At 35.9% G+C, this 18,787-nt stretch overlaps 1 protein-coding gene across 3 annotated transcripts in view; it reads left to right on the top strand.

Annotated features, from left to right (window-relative positions):
- Positions 1-18,787, top strand: part of FGF12 (fibroblast growth factor 12) — a 520,770-nt gene that overhangs the window by 307,728 nt on the left and 194,255 nt on the right. For all 3 annotated transcript variants that reach the window (XM_019723113.3, XM_074329539.2, XM_019723105.3), the window contains one exon: positions 2,337-2,447. In XM_019723113.3, the coding sequence (XP_019578672.1) occupies positions 2,337-2,447 (111 nt within the window). The remainder of the gene's footprint in view (positions 1-2,336; positions 2,448-18,787) is intronic.

Here is an 18,787-nt window from a genome sequence, read left to right as displayed (position 1 = left end):
TGAATTTATCAAGCTGATTAGATAGAAAATATGACTTATAAGGCAACTGTCCCTCTCCTTCTATCTTTTACTCTGCCTCTACTCTTAATCTGCTGTTTACTTTAATGACTTTCCAAGCTCAATTAATATTTTATTGAAACAGAAATCAGGAGACATACTCGCAGAATCTGTTTACAGTGTTCCTTTTACCTCACACTGTTTCCTTGATTTTCATAGTTGAAAAAAGTGGACCTTAATTAGGATTGATATTTTTAAGAGGTTTTTCAATTCACACTATCACATATATTTCTTCATTTGAAATTCTCAATGATTATAGTAAGCGTAGGAATTATTGTTTTCCCATTATATGGATATGAAAAACCGAGCATCAGATGTTAAATGACTTGCTCAGGACCACTCGGCAATTGTGGTTCAAAGCTGGGTCTTCTGATAGCACATTGAGAGCTGAGTATACCACAATAGGAACTGCCTGTCAATCAGTTTGCCTCCTGGTAGAGGCATATGTGCTTTTTTATTTCCCCCAATTATAAAAATGATTTGCACTCACGTATGGTTGCCAAACCTTCATGGAGGAGCTGATCGTGAGCTGAGCCTGAAAAAGTTGCTAAGGTTTAATAGATGGTAATAAAGACACAGGATATCTATTTTGCAGTGACGTTAGCTAGCTATGTGCTTGTTCAACATATCCCTGTATGTCAGATTGGATGGGCCCATGGAGGCAATGCATTGAAGATGAATCCATTTCTTGAAGTCTACCACCAACTCAGGGTGAGGAATGTGAGGTTCTTAAAGTCAATAGGGATTCATGGGGGGGGGGGGCACCTAAAATTCACTTAGTTTAACTTCTATTGATATTATTAATATGTAAATTAAGGCCCACAAATTAAATAAACTGAATTTAGCACATAAAGATAATACATAGTTAATCAGATTGCCTAATTTTCAGTTCGGTTCATAACCCTCCTTCCTCATTGCCAATTTTCTTGGCATCTTTTCTCCTTCTTAGGATTGCTTGGAAGAAGACATGTTTATATAGGCATTGCATCATATTCCTGAATATGTGTGATTAAGTCATATGTGCAAAAGGCTAACCATAGACATATGTTATAGGGAGCAGGACTATTCCCAAAGAGTTAAATGCATTGAATCCTTAACTAGAATTTTTATTTAAGCATAAAGTTCAGTAAATGTATCAGTTTAATGCATTACCTAGCATATTGCCTAACCAAAACAAACAAACCAAAAAAAAAAAATGAAAGAAATTCAGAGTGATTATTGGTTGAATAAATGGGTGAAGGCATGGAATTGACTGTCAGTTGAAATTCAGTGATTGTCCTTTTGAGGATAACATGTTGTTATTTAACAATCATCTGATTTCCATCTTTGCCTCAATTTTCATCATGAGAAGCAGAATTTTTCTTTTTCTCCTCATTTTTATGAAATAATGAGGGCTCTAAATGCACTAGAATAGCCTAATTTTTGCTGAACACTGAAGTAGAGACAAAGATGGCGGGGATGCTGTAGAAAATGGATTGTTGCTGACAGCCAGCACCAGGATGAGAAAGCTTTATGTATTTATATTAGCTGCTATACAAAAATCCAAATGCGATATGCCAAGTTCAGTTTGGCGGTATTAGCTTGTAGGGAGTTTTTACAAGCTGAGGACCACTTCTAGGTTGAAATAATTAGAGAAATAGGCATAAATGATTTATTTTTGTGCTGGAAAAAATGACTCTGGAGTACTGGGGCTCTTATCTCATGAGGAATTTAGTAAAGGTGAAATCGTTTCCACATACTTCCCAGTGACGTTTCACGGCCATAGGTTTGCTTTTTCCCATGGTCCTCATCCAGGCCATTCTTTCTGGCTGTACTTGATCAGAATTTCAAGACCCAGGGGTTTCTGATGGATAGTTGACATTCAGTAGAAATAGGAGTCTTTCAGGGACTGATTATGATTGCTGGAAGCTTAAGAATTACAGTGGCAGTTTGGTCTAAACAGTGATTCTGGAATGGGACCATAAACTTGCAGTCAAACACTAGATGCATGAGAGAGAGAAATAATTCACTTTTTAGTATGCCTGTGTATTTTTCTAATCATAATTAGCTTCTATGTATTTATATTTGGTTTATTGCTACATAGTATTATGGCTCTGCCTCTAAAAGGAAAAAAATAATAAAATGAAGATATGCTAGTGAAATGCTGCCTTTCCAAATACTTCAATATTTAAGCCATTGGCAGTTATGTGCTTACTGAGAGAATGTTTCTGACAATTTGCAAGTGTGCATTTTTATAAACAAAATACAAATTTGAATAATCATTTCATTTTGTTTTGCAGAACCCCAGCTGAAAGGAATTGTGACAAGGTTATTCAGCCAGCAGGGATATTTCCTGCAGATGCACCCAGATGGTAACATTGATGGGACCAAGGACGAAAACAGCGACTACAGTAAGGACATTAGCTTCTTGCAATCCAGTTATAAGCAAGTGCATGGCCCCGTTGTAGTGTAGACTTAAAGCACGGCCAGGCTGCCTTTTGAACTATTTAACTACAAGTAAGCTGGTGTTTTTTCCATTATTATTATTATTATTATTATTATTATTATTATTATTATTTTTGGCTATAATTTCCTATAGCAAAGCGACAGTAAGGAGAAAGGTTATGCACTAAAAGAGAAGATAGGAGGCTTGACGATGTTCCAGCTAGTCACAGAACAAGAATATTCTCCATCCTAGTGTTTATAGTCAGAGTCATGATAAGTATTCATAGGAACAAGGCAGGCCTTCCAGCACAAGATGGGGTTTTTAGTCCTAGAATTAAATAGTAGACATGTTAAGATAATTCTCAGAACATTATTTCTGGCAGACCAAAATTACTTCTCAAGGTAAACATTGAAAATGTACATATGTAACATGTTATTTTATTTTGATTGAGGAAAACTTGTTGGTTTTAAAAGAAAAATATGTTAAAATAGTATGATGATGTTTTATAGTGTATGTGATAATAACAGAGTAATAAAGATTGGTAGACCTGAAATTTTGTTAATAATTTTTGATACAAAATGCTGTATATTAAAATATTGTTAATATCCCTGGAAATAGTTTTTAACTAATTTAACTATAGAGTACAATTTTAATAACTTAACAAAATCATCAAGGTATGACAGAGTATACTTGTGTTTCAGAAAAATTTTAAATACAAATCTTCACATCAAGAATGATCACTCTTATCATACCTTTCATTTTCTGCATAAGGATATATATATACTGAGAAAAATTTGTGTTATTCTAAAATTATGCAGGGTGCCATATTTTTTTCCTAAAGTTTGTCTTCGTTCACTGCTAGATCTTTAGTGTCAAGGGTATAATAAATGCTCATTAAATATATGTCCAATTGAGTTATCTTCTGATGGATGTGACTTTGTGGTCAGACTGACAATCTACCAAAAGGTAGATTGCATAAGGTAATCTAAGAAGCCTTATATTTTATGGTGAAATATCTTCTCAATTAAAAATAATGATTTGAGGAAAGATCTATAATCTCTAAAGTGTGAAAATGCTCTAGTCTACCCCTTCTAAGTTACCATTTGTTCCATAATATTACTCATTACAAAATATGAATCACAATAAAGATCTTCTTACAAAGAATGTCATCCCAGTTTCCTGCAAAGTAGTTGATTAGCTTATTGTGGTTTGCATTTTTGTTTGTTTTTGTGGGAATGCATTCTTTAAATGATTCACATTTTCAACTGAGTACAGAAGAATGAGAATGCTTTTCTCTCCATGTAGGGTTTCCATCTATCACATCTGTACATGAATGTAGATTTAGTAAAGCTACAAGTATAGATAGAAAGAATCAGGGAGACTGTTTAGCTGTGTCACCCATGCTATCCCTGAGGTATCTCTTAATCTCAGTTTATTTTTCTATGAAATGAGATGTCTAGAGATGATAATATTATCCTCAATCAGTAACATCCACCCCACTTTAAAGAAAAAAGATTGAAAAATTATAAATTGATGAAGAAAAAAAATTATAAATTGATAGAGTCAATTCCTTAGGAAACTAAATAGCGAAACTCAGTTCCACAGATGCAACTGTAACCCAAACAGCTGTCCGGAAGATGCCAGACATTTATCATGGGGCAGTCGTAGAAGGGCGGTGGTGAAAATGTGCGGTCAGCTAACACAAATCCTTCCTTTACTGTTTCTAGAAAAATAATTGACAGTGCTTTCTCTGCTGATGCTGAGTCAATGGCTCATGTAAATATACTCCCATGTATATAATGTATACATACATACCTTATATGTGTATACTATATATGCATAATAAAACACATAGTTATGCATAATACCATTATGCAAAATACATACATCAAGAGTGATACATTTTTTTCAAGTACCTTTAGAAACTCTGAATTTACAAATTTAAAATATCTTATTTTTTCACACAATGTGATACATAGATTATGTATTACAGAATTGTATACCTGAAATCTATGTAACTTTACTAACAATTGTCACCCCAATAAACTTTAATTAAAAAAAATTATTTTTTATTAAGTTAAACTACTGCACACACCTTTTGACATTTCGATATTAAAAGTAGTTTAGATGTATAAAATAATAAGACAAAGGTAAATTTATCGGGATACCCAACCTCTGGCTTAAAATTTAGTTAGACATATCAATACATTTGTACCCTCTGTGTTCTCTCTGATGGAATCCTAGAATCCTGCTTTCTTTCAGTTCCAGACATAACGACTCTCCGGAATTTGGATTTCTTTTATTTCCATGCAGTTTAAAAAATATATTTGTTCACATATGAATATGTAAATCATCCATTGTATTATTTTGCATGTTTTATATGTTTTATAAGTGAGAGCATCAATGTATATAAATTTTATATACTCTACCTCTTCTAATATTATGGTTGTGAAATGCATATATGGTTATATAGTTCCTTTATATTATTAATTTTCATTTTTGTACACTATTCCATTGCATGAATATACCCAAATATATTTATCCATTCTCTTTTTGGTGGATAATCATCATTTCCATTTACAAACTGTGCTGCCAAGATAGTTCTTATAGATATTGAAGCAACATTCCCTGACCATCCTTTATAAAATTACACATCTTACCGTTGCCTTCTTTATTCTGACACCCCACTATTTTTCTATTCATAGTTCCTGTGAACACCTGCCATTTATATTGTTGCTCTTTGTTTATTTTTTTATCTTCCTCCCAGGAGAATGTGAATTCCATGAATGAAGAGATTTTGTTTTGATCTTTGATGTATCTTCAGAACCTAGAGTGAGCTTGACTACATAGAAAGTATTGCACAAAAATTGAACAAATTAATGAATACATCTTTGTGTATATGTGCAAAAGTTTCTCTAGGTCATTGGCTAAATACTCTAACCACTCATATATACATATATATATATATATATATATATATATATATATATATTATTATTATTATTATTTTAATATTTTATTGGGGAAGAGGAATAGGACTTCATTGGGGAACAGTGTGTACTTCCAGGACTTTTTTCCAAATCAAGTTGTTGTCTTTTCAATCTTAGTTGTGGAGGGCGCAGCTCAGCTCCAGGTCCAGTTGCCGTTGCTAGTTGCAGGGGGCACAGCCCACCATCCCTTGCGGGAGTTGAACTGGCAACCTTGTGGTTGAGAGGAGACTCTCCAACCAACTGAGCCATCCGGGAGCTCAGCGGCAGCTCAGCTCAAGGTGCCGTGTTCAATCTTAGTTGTAGGGGGCGCTGCCCACCATCCCTTACGGGACTTGAGGACTCGAACTGGAAACCTTGTGGTTGAGAGCCCACTGGCCCATGTGGGAATCGAACCAGCAGCCTTCAGAGTTAGGAGCACAGAGCTCCTGAGCCACCGGGCCGACCCTCAAATATTTTTTAACATTTTCTTTTGAAATAATTTTACACTTCCAAAAAATTACAAAATAATACAGAGAATTATTGGGTATTCTTCTCACCCAGTTTCCCCTTTTGGTACAATTTATGTAATAAAAGTACAATTATTAAAATGAGGAAATTAATGCTGGTATAATACTGTTAACTGAGCTCTTGACTTTATTCAGAGTTCCAGTTTTTTGACTAGTGTACTTTCTTCTGATTCCCCCATCCCAGTATTTTCATTGAAAATTTTCCAATGAAAACAATTTTTATTTATACATTTTCTGAGTGGGGATTTAAAACACCAGGGAAGGATTTAAATTCTACTCATTTTTAAATAGAAAATTACAAGCCTCTAAAATGTTAAAATGCCTTTTCTTTCTCTATGTGGGCAGGAGTAAAAGCTTTTAATTGTTCGAAAAAAAAATCTGATTACTATGAGCATCTGTCAGAATTGTTTGGTTCAGTAGACATTATTACATCCAACCAACCTTACCATGGTATCTTGCATAGAATAGATAAAGACACCTGTTCTTTTGTTCATGAAGAAAAGACTAATTACATATAATTGAGTACAAAACAAATGGATTTGTCAGAGGCAACAGATAAGAATCTCTGCAAATGTAGTAGTAACAAAAGATGTAAAACTGTGTTGGAACGTTGGCACAAAAAAAGACAACTGCAGTTTGGAGAGTATTAATAGGGAATTTTACATAAAATTAGAAAGGTAATTATTCTGCTCTACTAGTTACCATAGGAGAAGATTCATTTGAAGTGGTCAAACGTGCTGGGGTGAAAACAATTAAGATGTAACCAGATGCATTGTTCTCTTTCTTCTGAACAATAAAATATTAAAGCCATTTGATGTAGAATGAACTGACTGATCAGTTAGTAGAAGGGTGATACTGGAGATATTCAAGCAGAAGATGAACAGGCACTTATAGGGGGTTTTACAAGAAAATCCTTTTGGTGTGAAAGGGGGAAGAAGGTGGTGGTGGTTGGGATAGTCTCAGAACTCGGTGACTTCAGCCCTGAGTCTTTAAAAAGTAGTTTGAATTGGTAAGACAAGTACATGGTATAACAGCAAAGGCACACGTGAGTATACAGTTGAGAAAGAGCAAAACAGTCCCTTATAGCCAGGAGCTGCTGTGGCACTCCCAGCAGGTCTAGGTGTCCTTTTTTCTTTTTCTTCTTCTTTTTTTTTTTTTTTTCATTTTGCATCATTTACTATCAAGCTTGGCTTCACAAAACATTCTTGGATATTTTATTTTCTTGGTCATAAAACCAAGATTCTTTTATCTCTATTAATTATCTTTGGAAGATTATTAGATCATTTTATATATATATATATATATATATACATATATACATATATATGTATACATACATATGTTTAATTATATATATATGTATAAAGTTTAATTATATATATATGTATATATATGTATATATATATATACACATATACATATATATGTGTATATATATATATATATACACATATATATATAATTAAACTTTATTGGGGTGACAATTGTTGGTAAAGTTATATAGGTTTCAGGTATACAATTCTGTATTACATCATCTATATCTCACATTGTGTGTTCACCACCCAGAATCAGGTCTCCTTCCATCACCATATATTTGACCCTGTTTACCCTCTTCTACAACCCCTCTCCCCCCTTACCCTCTAGTAACCCCTAAACTATTGTCTATGTCTATGAGTTTTTGTTTCTTCATTTGTTTGCCTTGTTCTTTTGTTGTTTTCAGTTTTATATACCACATGTCAGTGAAATCATATGGTTCTCTACTTTTCTGTCTGACTTATTTCGCTCAGCATAATAATCTCTAGATCCATCCATGTTGTCGCAAATGGCACTATTTTATCTTTTCTTATGGCTTAATAGTATTCCATTGTGTATGTATACCACACCTTCTTTATCCAATAATAATCGAAGGACACTTTGGTTGTCCATGTCTTGGCCACTGTAAAGAAAGCTGCAGTGAACATTGGAGCACTTATGTCTTTATAGATAAATGTTTTCAGATTTTTTGGATAGAAACACCAAACCAGACAAGGCCACTGTGACTGTGATGCATCGCAACAAAAACAAGACCATTCTGTAACCATATCTGAACACAGACTAAAACAAGAACATTTTCCAAACTACAAAGTGGTCAAATATTTCTCTATCTGGCTTTTATGAATGGCTGCTGCATCTTCATCAAACACAGCTTTAACTTTGCTTTGTTCTTATTAACCTTATAAATAAGAATTATTAAGATTCCCAGTCATAGAGTTACACCCACTTCCTCAGAGCATCCTATCAGAGTAAATCTATATTTCTTGGCCCCTCCCTCAAAATCATACGACATTGACCAAATCCTATAAGTCCTTTCTTACGTCTTCTTACTAAAGATGTCTTAGTTCTGCCATGTTGTGTTTTTTCCTTGCTTGCTTCGACTTACTAAACATAACTTTGTTCAACTGCGTGTGTGCTTCTATGACTGGAAGGCACTGCCCCAGTCAAAAGTAATTTTCTGTCCCTTTCCTCTCTGCCACCTGGTCTCATTTCTTTGTATTCTTCCAGATATAGTCTGTGCATTTATCAACGTATACAATACTATTTGTATCTATATAGTATATATCTTGTGTAACACATTTTTTGACTTAAAACAGTATATCTACAAGATTTTTCCATATTAGTACATATTTAAACAGAATAATTTTTAATTTAATTTCCTGTTGAATAACATTTCAGTTTTTTCTAATGTTTTGCTAATGTGAGCGATTCTATAAAGAATATATTTGCACATAAGTCATTTTGCATGTGTGCAACCGTATTTACATGATGGATACTTAGAAATGAAAGTGCTGGGTCAAGGGTATGTGCTTTTATAATTTTAAAATCTATTTGTTCTTCATCATACAGATTTACACTGAGAGTATCTGTTTTCTTGTCTTCTAGTCAACAAAATGCATTATCAAACTTTTTGTTCTTTGTTACCTAAAAACATAAACTTTATTTTTTCTTACAATGAGTTAGGTTGAGCACTTCTATGTATATTTTAAGAGCCATCTACACTTCTTTTTTTATAAAATGTTTATATGTTTCTACACAATGACTTTTTTCATTAGTCGGAAATCTATATTTTAAAAATCAGCTCCATGTTATGTGTTGCAAATATTTTTACTCCCTTTGTTGTTTATCTCTGAATATTTTTTGCCGTGCTATATATTATTTTTTTTAATTTTAAATATGCATTTATGTCCTTCAACTTTTCTTTCCTATTTAGAAAGGCTTTACTCATTCCAAAATTACTTTAGAAAATTCCCATGTTTTGTTTTAGTGAAGTATTGTTACATCTTTATACTTAATGTTTAACTAATCTGGAATTTATTTCTTGAGATCTTCTGGTACTAGACCTCTAATATTGTAGGTTCCTAACTACTGATTACAAATGCAAATGCAGTTTCTTCAGATTTTATGAATATATTAAATTCTCCATGAGTTCGGCATAAAGAAAAACATTTCAAAATGGTTTGTATCTGAGCTTCAGAAATCCAAATAGAAATTAAAAAATTTTGTCATCCAGTTATGTTTTCTATACAATAGCAAACATATGATGTTTTGATACCAACAGTCACATGTATGTAGATACGGCCAAAACCAACAGAAGCTCTGTATCGCTATACTCTGAACAGAAATATGATCCAAATGGTTAATTAGGGAGAATTACCAAGGACATAAGGGATACTGCAAAGAATTATAAAGATGTTTGCTCCTCCTGATAAGGGGCCTTGCTGGACAAGAAATTTATCTCTTTCACCTACTTACATATACACATTATGGTACACATGGGAGAGATAGGGCTGTGCCATATCCAATTATAGGGATATTATGTTCTTCTAGTGTCACCTATACCTTAAGAATATGGTATCAACTTGTAGGTGTGAAATTACACCTGCAAGCTGGATGAAAAGAAAAAGAAAACACATTTGTTATCCTGCGGATTTTCTTTAAGCAAAGGTTATTTATGTAATTTTGAGCAACACTTGGTACATGCAGTGGTACTGTTTTAGTGGCATATCTTTTCAAGAGCAAAATTAGCATTCAGCCTTAGCTTATGAATGTAATTACTTCACTTGATTTTTTTTAAAGGAAAGATCTTGCCTTTTGATTTTGATAGTTAGAAGAAAAGTAATGGACATTTGTTGGAAATGTGGTTCTGTTGACTGTGTTTTAATTTTAAAAATTGTTCCTCCGAATACTATTTGTGGAAAACTTGAATAAGAACCAGTTATTCCCTTGAATAGTTTACCTAGTCACATAAAATCACAGGGGGATACGTATTTTTTACTTTTGCCTCAAAAAATACTCAAACGTATTTTTCACTTTTGCCTCTTACCTTCTTATTTGTCTTACATTTCTTTTTGATCTTAAGACTTCTGCCCTCATGTGTCCCTCTGGTCAGGAAAGTAAAACATGAGCCATTTGAAATTAGCCTCCTTGCTATGTGCTCTGTGGTTATTTATCAGCATATTTATAGGCTGTATGCATAGTGGTTCAGAATCTTTTTGGAGCTACGTCACCAAATGTATTCCTAGAAAGAGTTGTGGGCTAAGATTGTCTGTAGTCTGTTTTTGGCTCTGAGAGGTGACCAGTACTTTGGCCTTGGGCAAATCACATAAACTTTCTCAGAATTACCAAACCTCTGATTATACAAAATGAGAAGAACAGAGGACCTCTAAGATTTTGATAGCCTTTCCTTTAATTCTTACGTAGAAGTGAACGGATGCTCAGAAAAAACTGATTGACAGGTTCCATTTCCATAAATACCATTTGTTTTGAAAGGCATGTTACTGGCAGGAAATCTTCAGTTTACAAATCCGTATGTGATATTCTCAAGGTGAGCATAGAGATCCAGAGAATCACACAAATAAATGATGGAGCCAGAATTTGAATCCAGGCTATTTGACTTGATATGCGGCACCTTTGAATGATTTAATCTTTTCATATTTTAATCCCCTTATTTATTAAGAGGAAACAATTAGTACTTAGGTCATAGGGTTGTTGGGTAGAATAAATGGGTTGATGAATGAAAAGTGCTTAAAATAACACCTACAGCACAGTTCAGTGTTGTCAGTTGTTCTTGTTGTTGTCTTGTCAGTAGGGGTAAGAGTCCTTATTTGCAAGGAGCACATAGACAGTGGGCATTTGAACAGAAGTAGAATTCTTGGTGGTAGCAGCTATTGGTACATGAAAGACTTTCAAGGTCCTTGAGTCGGAGGGTATTGAAGAGTACTATAAGTCAGTGGTTCAGAAAGCGTGGAGTCCTCAGACCACAGCATCAGCAGCATCTGGGAACTTGTTAGAAATACACATTCTTGAGCCTCACCCTGGACACGTTGCATCTGAATCTCTGGACTGGAGCTGAGCAATCTGTTTTGACAAGTCCTCCAGATGATTCTGATGCGCTGCTGGGGGTTTGACTCGTAAATCTCCCCTGCACCCGGGATTTGGAGTGTTCACGTTTGCTAATGAAGGCAGTCTCTGTCTTGGGACTGTCATACTTTGTTCTATGGGTACCCGATTCCTAACATAATAGGGAAAGCATAGGTCCGCAGGCATACTGAAAAGCGTAGTGAAATTCAGACTTTCTAGTATCTCAAGCATGTGTGGAATCTGTTCCATTTTGATTTATTTTCTGGAGAGTAAGAACTCAATTATAGACAGGTGTGTGATCAAACATAAGTTTGAGGAATTAGAAAAAAAACATGTATAATGATATAAGTAAGCCTGATCACATCGTTTTATGTTTTGGAGCTTTTACACACGCGGATTCCTTTTCCTTGGAATAAACTTCAGCAGTCTACCCACCTAGTATGCCAGTCTTTCCTTTCAGAACACTTCAACTTTTATTTCCTTTGTTTATGTGAGGACTTTCCCAGCTTTCACCCTCAACTGCCACCCTCCCACACACACACAAAAAAACGCACATTAATCACTCACTTCACTTTACTGTGTTTGTACCTGTGTGTACATTTACAGCTACACAAGTCACATTACACTGCAATTCCTAATCTGCATTTGTGTTTACCCTGTTAGAGTCTAATATCCTTATTTGCCCTTCTGCCTAGCACAGTGATGGACATTTTCCAAGATCCCAAACTAGAGCACAACACAGACTTGTTTCATTTAGCTGACATACTTCAGAGGGGAAATGAGTGTATCCGAGTGATGGATGCACCTACTTCCCCCCCACCCCAGTTTCCTCTTATCTGCATAGGTCCCAAAGACATTTGAGTTCCCCCCACATACGTGTGGCCCTCTCTCAATGTTTGTGAAATCAACATAACTGAATAAAATGTCCAAGGACGAGTATAAAGCACTTAAATATCACAATTGTAAGGCACAGTAGCTTGGACTGTGAGTCAGATGACCTGGTTTACAGTCCAAATCCTATCCCTAATTAGCTGTGTGATTTTTGTTTAAGTCAGATAAGCTTTCTGTTTCTTGGTTTTCTATTCTGTAAAATGAGGTGTTTGGAATCATCTCCAATATTCCTGACAGATCTGAAACTTTGAAAGCCTATAAATTGGCAATGATTTTTTGTTTTTAAGCTTTGAAAAACTTTCCCTTTAAACACATTGCAAAAAGGGGCAAAATTGTAAGAGCAGATAGTACAATAATTTTTGCATTGAATTTGAAAACAGTAGTAATTTCACTTTACCTTCAAAATACACACAGAATTTTACCACTTCTTAATATCCCCTTGCCGCTGCCTAGTCCAAGCGACTCTCATTTTGGGGCTTCTGCAGTAGCTTCCTATCCTATCTCCTTACGTAAGGCTTCCCCCTTCAGCGTATTATCCACACAGCAGCCAGAGTGACCCAGTTAAAACATAGGTCAGGCAAACTCACTTCTCTGCTCATTCTCTTTCATCACATATCATTAAGAGTAAAAGCCAAATTTCATCCTTTGACCAATAAGGTTTTACATAATCCCACCCATTACCTATCCTGACTTTTTTTTTGTTTTTAAAGATTTTATTGGGGAAGGGGAACAGGACTTTATTGGGGAACAGTGTGTATTTTTCCAGGACTTTTTCCAAGTCAAGTTGTTGTCCTTTCAATCTTAGTTGTGGAGGGCGCAGCTCAGCTCCAGGTCCAGTTGCCGTTTTTAGTTGCTGGGGGCACAGCCCACCATCCCTTGTGGGAGTCAAACCGGCAGTCTTGTGGTTGAGAGGACTCGCTCCAACCAACTGAGCCATCTGGGAGCTCAGTGGCAGCTCAGCTCAAGGTGCCATGTTTAATCTTAGTTGCAGGGGGCGCTGCCCACCATCCCTTGCGGGACTTGAGGACTTGAACTGGCAACCTTGTGGTTGAGCCCACTGGCCCATGTGGGAATTGAACCAGCAGCCTTCAGAGTTAGGAGCATGGAGCTCTAACCGCCTGAGCCACCGGGCCGGCCCACCTAGCCTGACTTTTGATTAGTAGTCTTACTATTCCTCTAACACACCAACCATGTTGTTTCCTCAAGGTATTGGTACCAGCTATCCTGTCTTTCTAGAATGTTCCTCCTCCAGAAAGCTAAATAGCCCACTCCCTGATCTTCTTTGTACTGTTACACAAAAGGGCTTTTCTCATGCATACATTTGCCTCATTCTGTACTTGTATATGTTATTTCTTCCATTAATTATACGATGGAATACTATTTGGCCATGAGGAAAGATGAAATAGTACCATTTGCAACAACATTGATGGATCTTGAGATTCTAATGGTAAGCGAAATAAGTCAGACAGAAAAAGTAGAGAACCATATGATTTCACTGATATGTGGTATATAAAACTGAAAACAACAAAAGAACAAGACAAACAAATGAAGAAACAAAAATCATAGACAATAGTGGTTACTAGAGGGTAGGAGGGAGGGGGGTTGTAGAACAGGGTAAAGGGGGTCACATACCTGGTGATGGAAGGAGAACTGACTCTGGGTGGTGAGCACACCATGTGATATATACATAATGTATTACAGAATTGTACACCTGAAATCTATGTAACTTTACTAACAATTGTCACCCCAATAAACTTTAATTAAAAAAAATTCTCTAAAAACAAGATCAATTTCCTTTTGTCTTTGAAAACTTTTCCTGATTTCTTTAGCTGGAAATCCTGCTTTTTCCTTTTCACACACTGTACATCTCTTAAGATATATATATTGTTTCATTTGAATGTATTTATTATGCATGTGACTTATTATATTTACTTCCTTTAGGTTATAAGTTCCTTGAGGACATTGACTGTGCCTGCTGTGTCTCTGAGCTGGCATGTAATAAGTCCTTAATAATTGAGATGGATAGGTTAATTCATAGTAGCAATGGTATAATCAGACTACCATTTAAATCCAAAGGCTAAATTGGATATAAGCTCCACAGGTGCAGGAAGCTTTATCTGCATTTGTACTGTTGTATCTCTAGCATCTGGAATAGTGCCTGGCACATGTTAGGTACTCAGTTTGTTGAATAAATGATTGAAACTGAATTTGCGGAACAACCCTATCAAAAATGAATATGAATTTGTCTAACAGCACCCAGCTTGAAGTATTAATGCAAATTGGATCACGTTTGCATTTTGTTTGAGAATGACAGACAATTTAAGAGAATTCAAAGGATGAATAAGGAAGTCATTTTCCATTATGAAAATAGGAAGAAAATTGAGTATGCTTAGTCTGGAAAAGTGAACTCTACAGCAATAATGGTAAAAAGAATATGCTCTTGCATAGTATTAAATATGTCTTCACAGTGTTATATGAATATATATTAATGGTGATAATAATTACAGACACATCATTTTCTGAAAAGACGTAAAGGGTACATTTTCCCACGAGAGAGGGAGCTTTTATTATTCAACTAGGGCCAGCAGGTAAAATTAAGCCGATGATGCAAAAAAAAGACAATACACACTCAGGTGCTTTAAGAGTAAGAAAAAAAAAAAAGGGGGAGTGAGGTTCTGGTAGTAGTGGAAAAGAAATTAGAAGTTGTGATGAGTTAGAGATTATTAAAATCTCCATGAAATTACCTGATGCTGATGCTCTGAGATGTGAGTTGATTTACTCAAGGTCAAGTAAATAAAATTCAGTTCTATGATATTATATCCATATCCTGTGCTCCTTCCTCAAGTTATTGCTTGAAAGGTTATACAGTTTGCCTACATTCTTACAGTTCATGTACGTAGTAATTAATGGCATTGGGATTTGTTCCATGTGGCTGGTTCAATTGGGCATTCAGTCTGTAGCTACCAACTAAATAAGGAATAGATAATAACTTTATTCTCATGTGCATTGATGTTTTCCAGGATATACTACCATGACCTATAAAGGAAAAGACTATATATTTTAAATGAGGGATTTGGAAAATAAAATGATTATCTATGTGGCAAGCATGATTTCTTAACCTGTGAATTTGGGATATATTAAATAATAATAGCTAATGTTTACTGAGTACTTTCTAAGGGATTGGTACAAGTATGAAAACATTATACATTTTACACATGTAAGTAGCATAATAATCTTATAAAGCTAATAGGAATGATTCTATAATTAGTCCTCCTTTGAAGATGGGTAAACTGAGGCATAGAGAATTTAAGTAATTAGCCCATGGTCACACAAATGATAAATGGTAGACCCAGAATTTGAACTCAGTGAGTTTATTTGTTCCAGAGCTAATGTCCTTACCTACTCTGCACTAAATCCTAATTTCTCTTTCCTGGTTAGTATTTCTAGTGCATAATAAACATTCCCTAAATCATTCCAGTGCATTTTTCTCACAACACTTAAAAAAAAGTGTTAAGAAGGGACTGTGATTTACTTATAAAATATTATGGTGGTTTACTTTAGACAGGCTAAATATTGAACTTGAGAGAATTTTTCTTCAATATGTTGGAGGTATTTAAACTATAAATTAAAACATTGCTTTTGGAAATAGTAAACCATTATAGAATAATTTTAAAGATCTTAAATAATGTGATTTTCTGTTTGACATATCTGACTTAGGAAGTTTGAGATGACAGATAGATACATAGGTATCCATGTATTATTTAGTAGCCTAGATAGAGTGGTACTGAGTACGCATCCAGCTAAGATGTCTGGAGGTCGAACTTAGAACATCTGCTTTCCCTGATACTGAAACAGAATGTAGATCAATGCATATGTCAGAATATGTCTGTACAGCATACCAAGCCCACTTCATAGTATTATAATTGGATTTTTAAAAATATCCTAAAGGATGCTCCTTTTTCTTTCTCTCACTTAGGTATTGGCAGAAGACATAATTTTTGTTGTTGTTGTTGTTCATTTAGTGTGTACCAGAGATCAGTCCTACACTTGGGGAAGCAGTGTGGTGTGTGAAGAGGCCTTAGGGTTTTTGAGACAGACGGTTATGGATATTAACGTGTATTTCTCCACTTAGCAGCTGTATAAACTTGGGCAATTTGCTGAGCACTTTGAAGCCATAGTTTCTCATCTGCAGATTGAGAATTATGTGTAAAGACTTAAAGTATATGATATCAAATTTATTGTCCCGGAAGGAAATGCTTTGGAAAATCTAAAGAGGAGAAATCTATGCTGACTGAAATGTGATCAAGAGTAATTTCAGGGGAAATGGAGGACTTGAGCAGAACTTTGAAGAATTGTGTAACAAGCCTTTTTGGAAACTCTCGTGCCATGTCAGCACTCTTTTAGGCCCCAGACCCAGCCTTCTTATCTTCGGGGGAATTTGATGACAGTCTAATTTAGACAGGACTAACCCCCACTGCTCTTGGAATTTCCCTCTGAGGGGGTTGGAATGATTACTGTTACACATGTTCTGTTTCCAGTCCTTTGATTCTGCTGATAATCTGAGCAGGGAAAGTCCTACCAAGATGCAAAGGAAGATAGTGCATCTCCCCACTGGCTCCAAGACTGTTTGCACATTAGAATCACTGGGGTAAGTGTGAAAACCTGATATCTAGGGTTTACTCCAGATCAATAAAATCAGAATCTCTGAGGATGGAAGCCAGACATCAGTATTCTCTTAAAAATAACCCAGATGATTCCTAAACTCAGCCAAGTGTAATAACAGTGATTTCTCTTAGAGCGTTGCTTCCCATATTTTAGCGTGCATCAGAATCATGTGGAGGGCTTTTTAAACTACTGATTCGGGAGCCTTATGTCCAGAGTTTCTGATGCAGTAGGTCTGAGTAGGGGTTGGAGAGTTTGCATTTCTGATAAGTTCACAAGACCATATTTTGAGAACCACTGACATGGAACAATATTTCTCAAACCGTGAGTACATAATAATCATTTGAGAATCTTGTTAAACTGCACATTTTGATTCAGTGGGTCCTGGATGGGGCCTCAGATTCTGCCTGTCCAGTCATCTGCGGGAAATGCCCTTGCTGCCCCCCACCCCAAGCGTTGGCTCACCGACTGGTAAGGTTCAGTAAGGCCCAGCAACACCCGGCAGCTTGTCAGAACTACCCCGGAACTACTGAATATGAAATGGCTTTTTAACAATGGTGCCTGTGGGAATCATCTGAGGAGTTTAAAAAATATGGATGCCTATGTTCAACTTTGAAGAGTTTTATTTACACGGTATGGGTGTGGCAGAGCCTCAGAAATAAACAGACAAATACGTAAAACCTCCCCAGAAGGTTGTAATATGTAGCCAAAAACTTGGAGACAGAGTTTTGCAATAAGATATTTGTTTTAAAGTATAAGGCAAATCATTGCCGCTGTTTTACAGAATGTTTTGTGGTATTTTATTATAAAAGGAGGCCGTTGAAGCTGGAGATGACAAAGCAATGGCCAAGTGCTCCTCCTGTGTCCATGGCAGACCTCACTGACTTCTCACAACACTTACTGTGGCCTAACCTCACATGTCTTCTCTAGACGTGGTTTCAGGCAGCTACAGTCAAGTGGTTGGAATTTCCCACATACATGCTTCTTCTTCATTAACACCAACACATCGAGGGCCAACTGCTTTCTCGTTACTGGGTACAAAGATGACTCCAGTCACATTCCTGCCTTTTAGCTGCTCCCAGAGCAGTAGAGGAAGCTGAAAGTTTATGTAAAGCCAACCTTATACAGTAATGCAGCGTAGCACTGGTACTGCCAAGTGATTAGAAAAATCACCAGGTTTCAGAGATGAGAGAGATCCCCAAAAGCCATGGTGCTCAGCAAAAACGGAATTTAAATGGAATCTTGAAGAATAGGTGGGGGGAAGCATGTAAGGTAAGATTAGCGGAATTGCATTTCAGATAAGGAGGCACAAAATCACCTATTAGAGAAAGCACCTGCCATGTTGTGGGAAAAATGAGCTGATTAGTTTAGATCAGGGGTGTCCAAACTTTTTTCAACGTTTTTCACCAAGGACCATATATAGTAAAATACACAAACAGCCGGGCCACTCACTTGAGGTGAAGTACGTATTGCCTCACCTGGTTTATTTAAGTAAACTAAATATATTTTTAGAATTCGCTGCGGGCCAATTAACAATGGATTGCGGACTGCAGTTGGCCGGCGGGCCGCAGTTTTGACACCCTTGATTTAGATGAAGCAAAGAGATTATGTGGAAGGGTCACAGGACCATATTTTAGAGTGTCTTTACTGACACAGGGGAGTTTAAACTTTATATTTTAGGACATGGGGTACCAATAAAAGTCACTAAGCAATTGCAATTGAGTGACAGGCGAAATGTGGTCCTTTGGGAAAATTTTGTAAGTAGGGATTATAGTAGAGATGAGCTGAAGGAGAGATTTTAAGGTAGAGAATAATAATAACAAAATCATCACTTTATTTTTCAAATTCTTTTCTCCCTC

This window comes from Rhinolophus sinicus, chromosome 17 (assembly GCF_057876585.1).
Source record: "Rhinolophus sinicus isolate RSI-liver-muscle chromosome 17, RSI-T2T, whole genome shotgun sequence".
NCBI classification, from domain to species: domain Eukaryota; kingdom Metazoa; phylum Chordata; class Mammalia; order Chiroptera; family Rhinolophidae; genus Rhinolophus; species Rhinolophus sinicus.
This window is presented reverse-complemented; position numbering and strand designations above follow the sequence as displayed.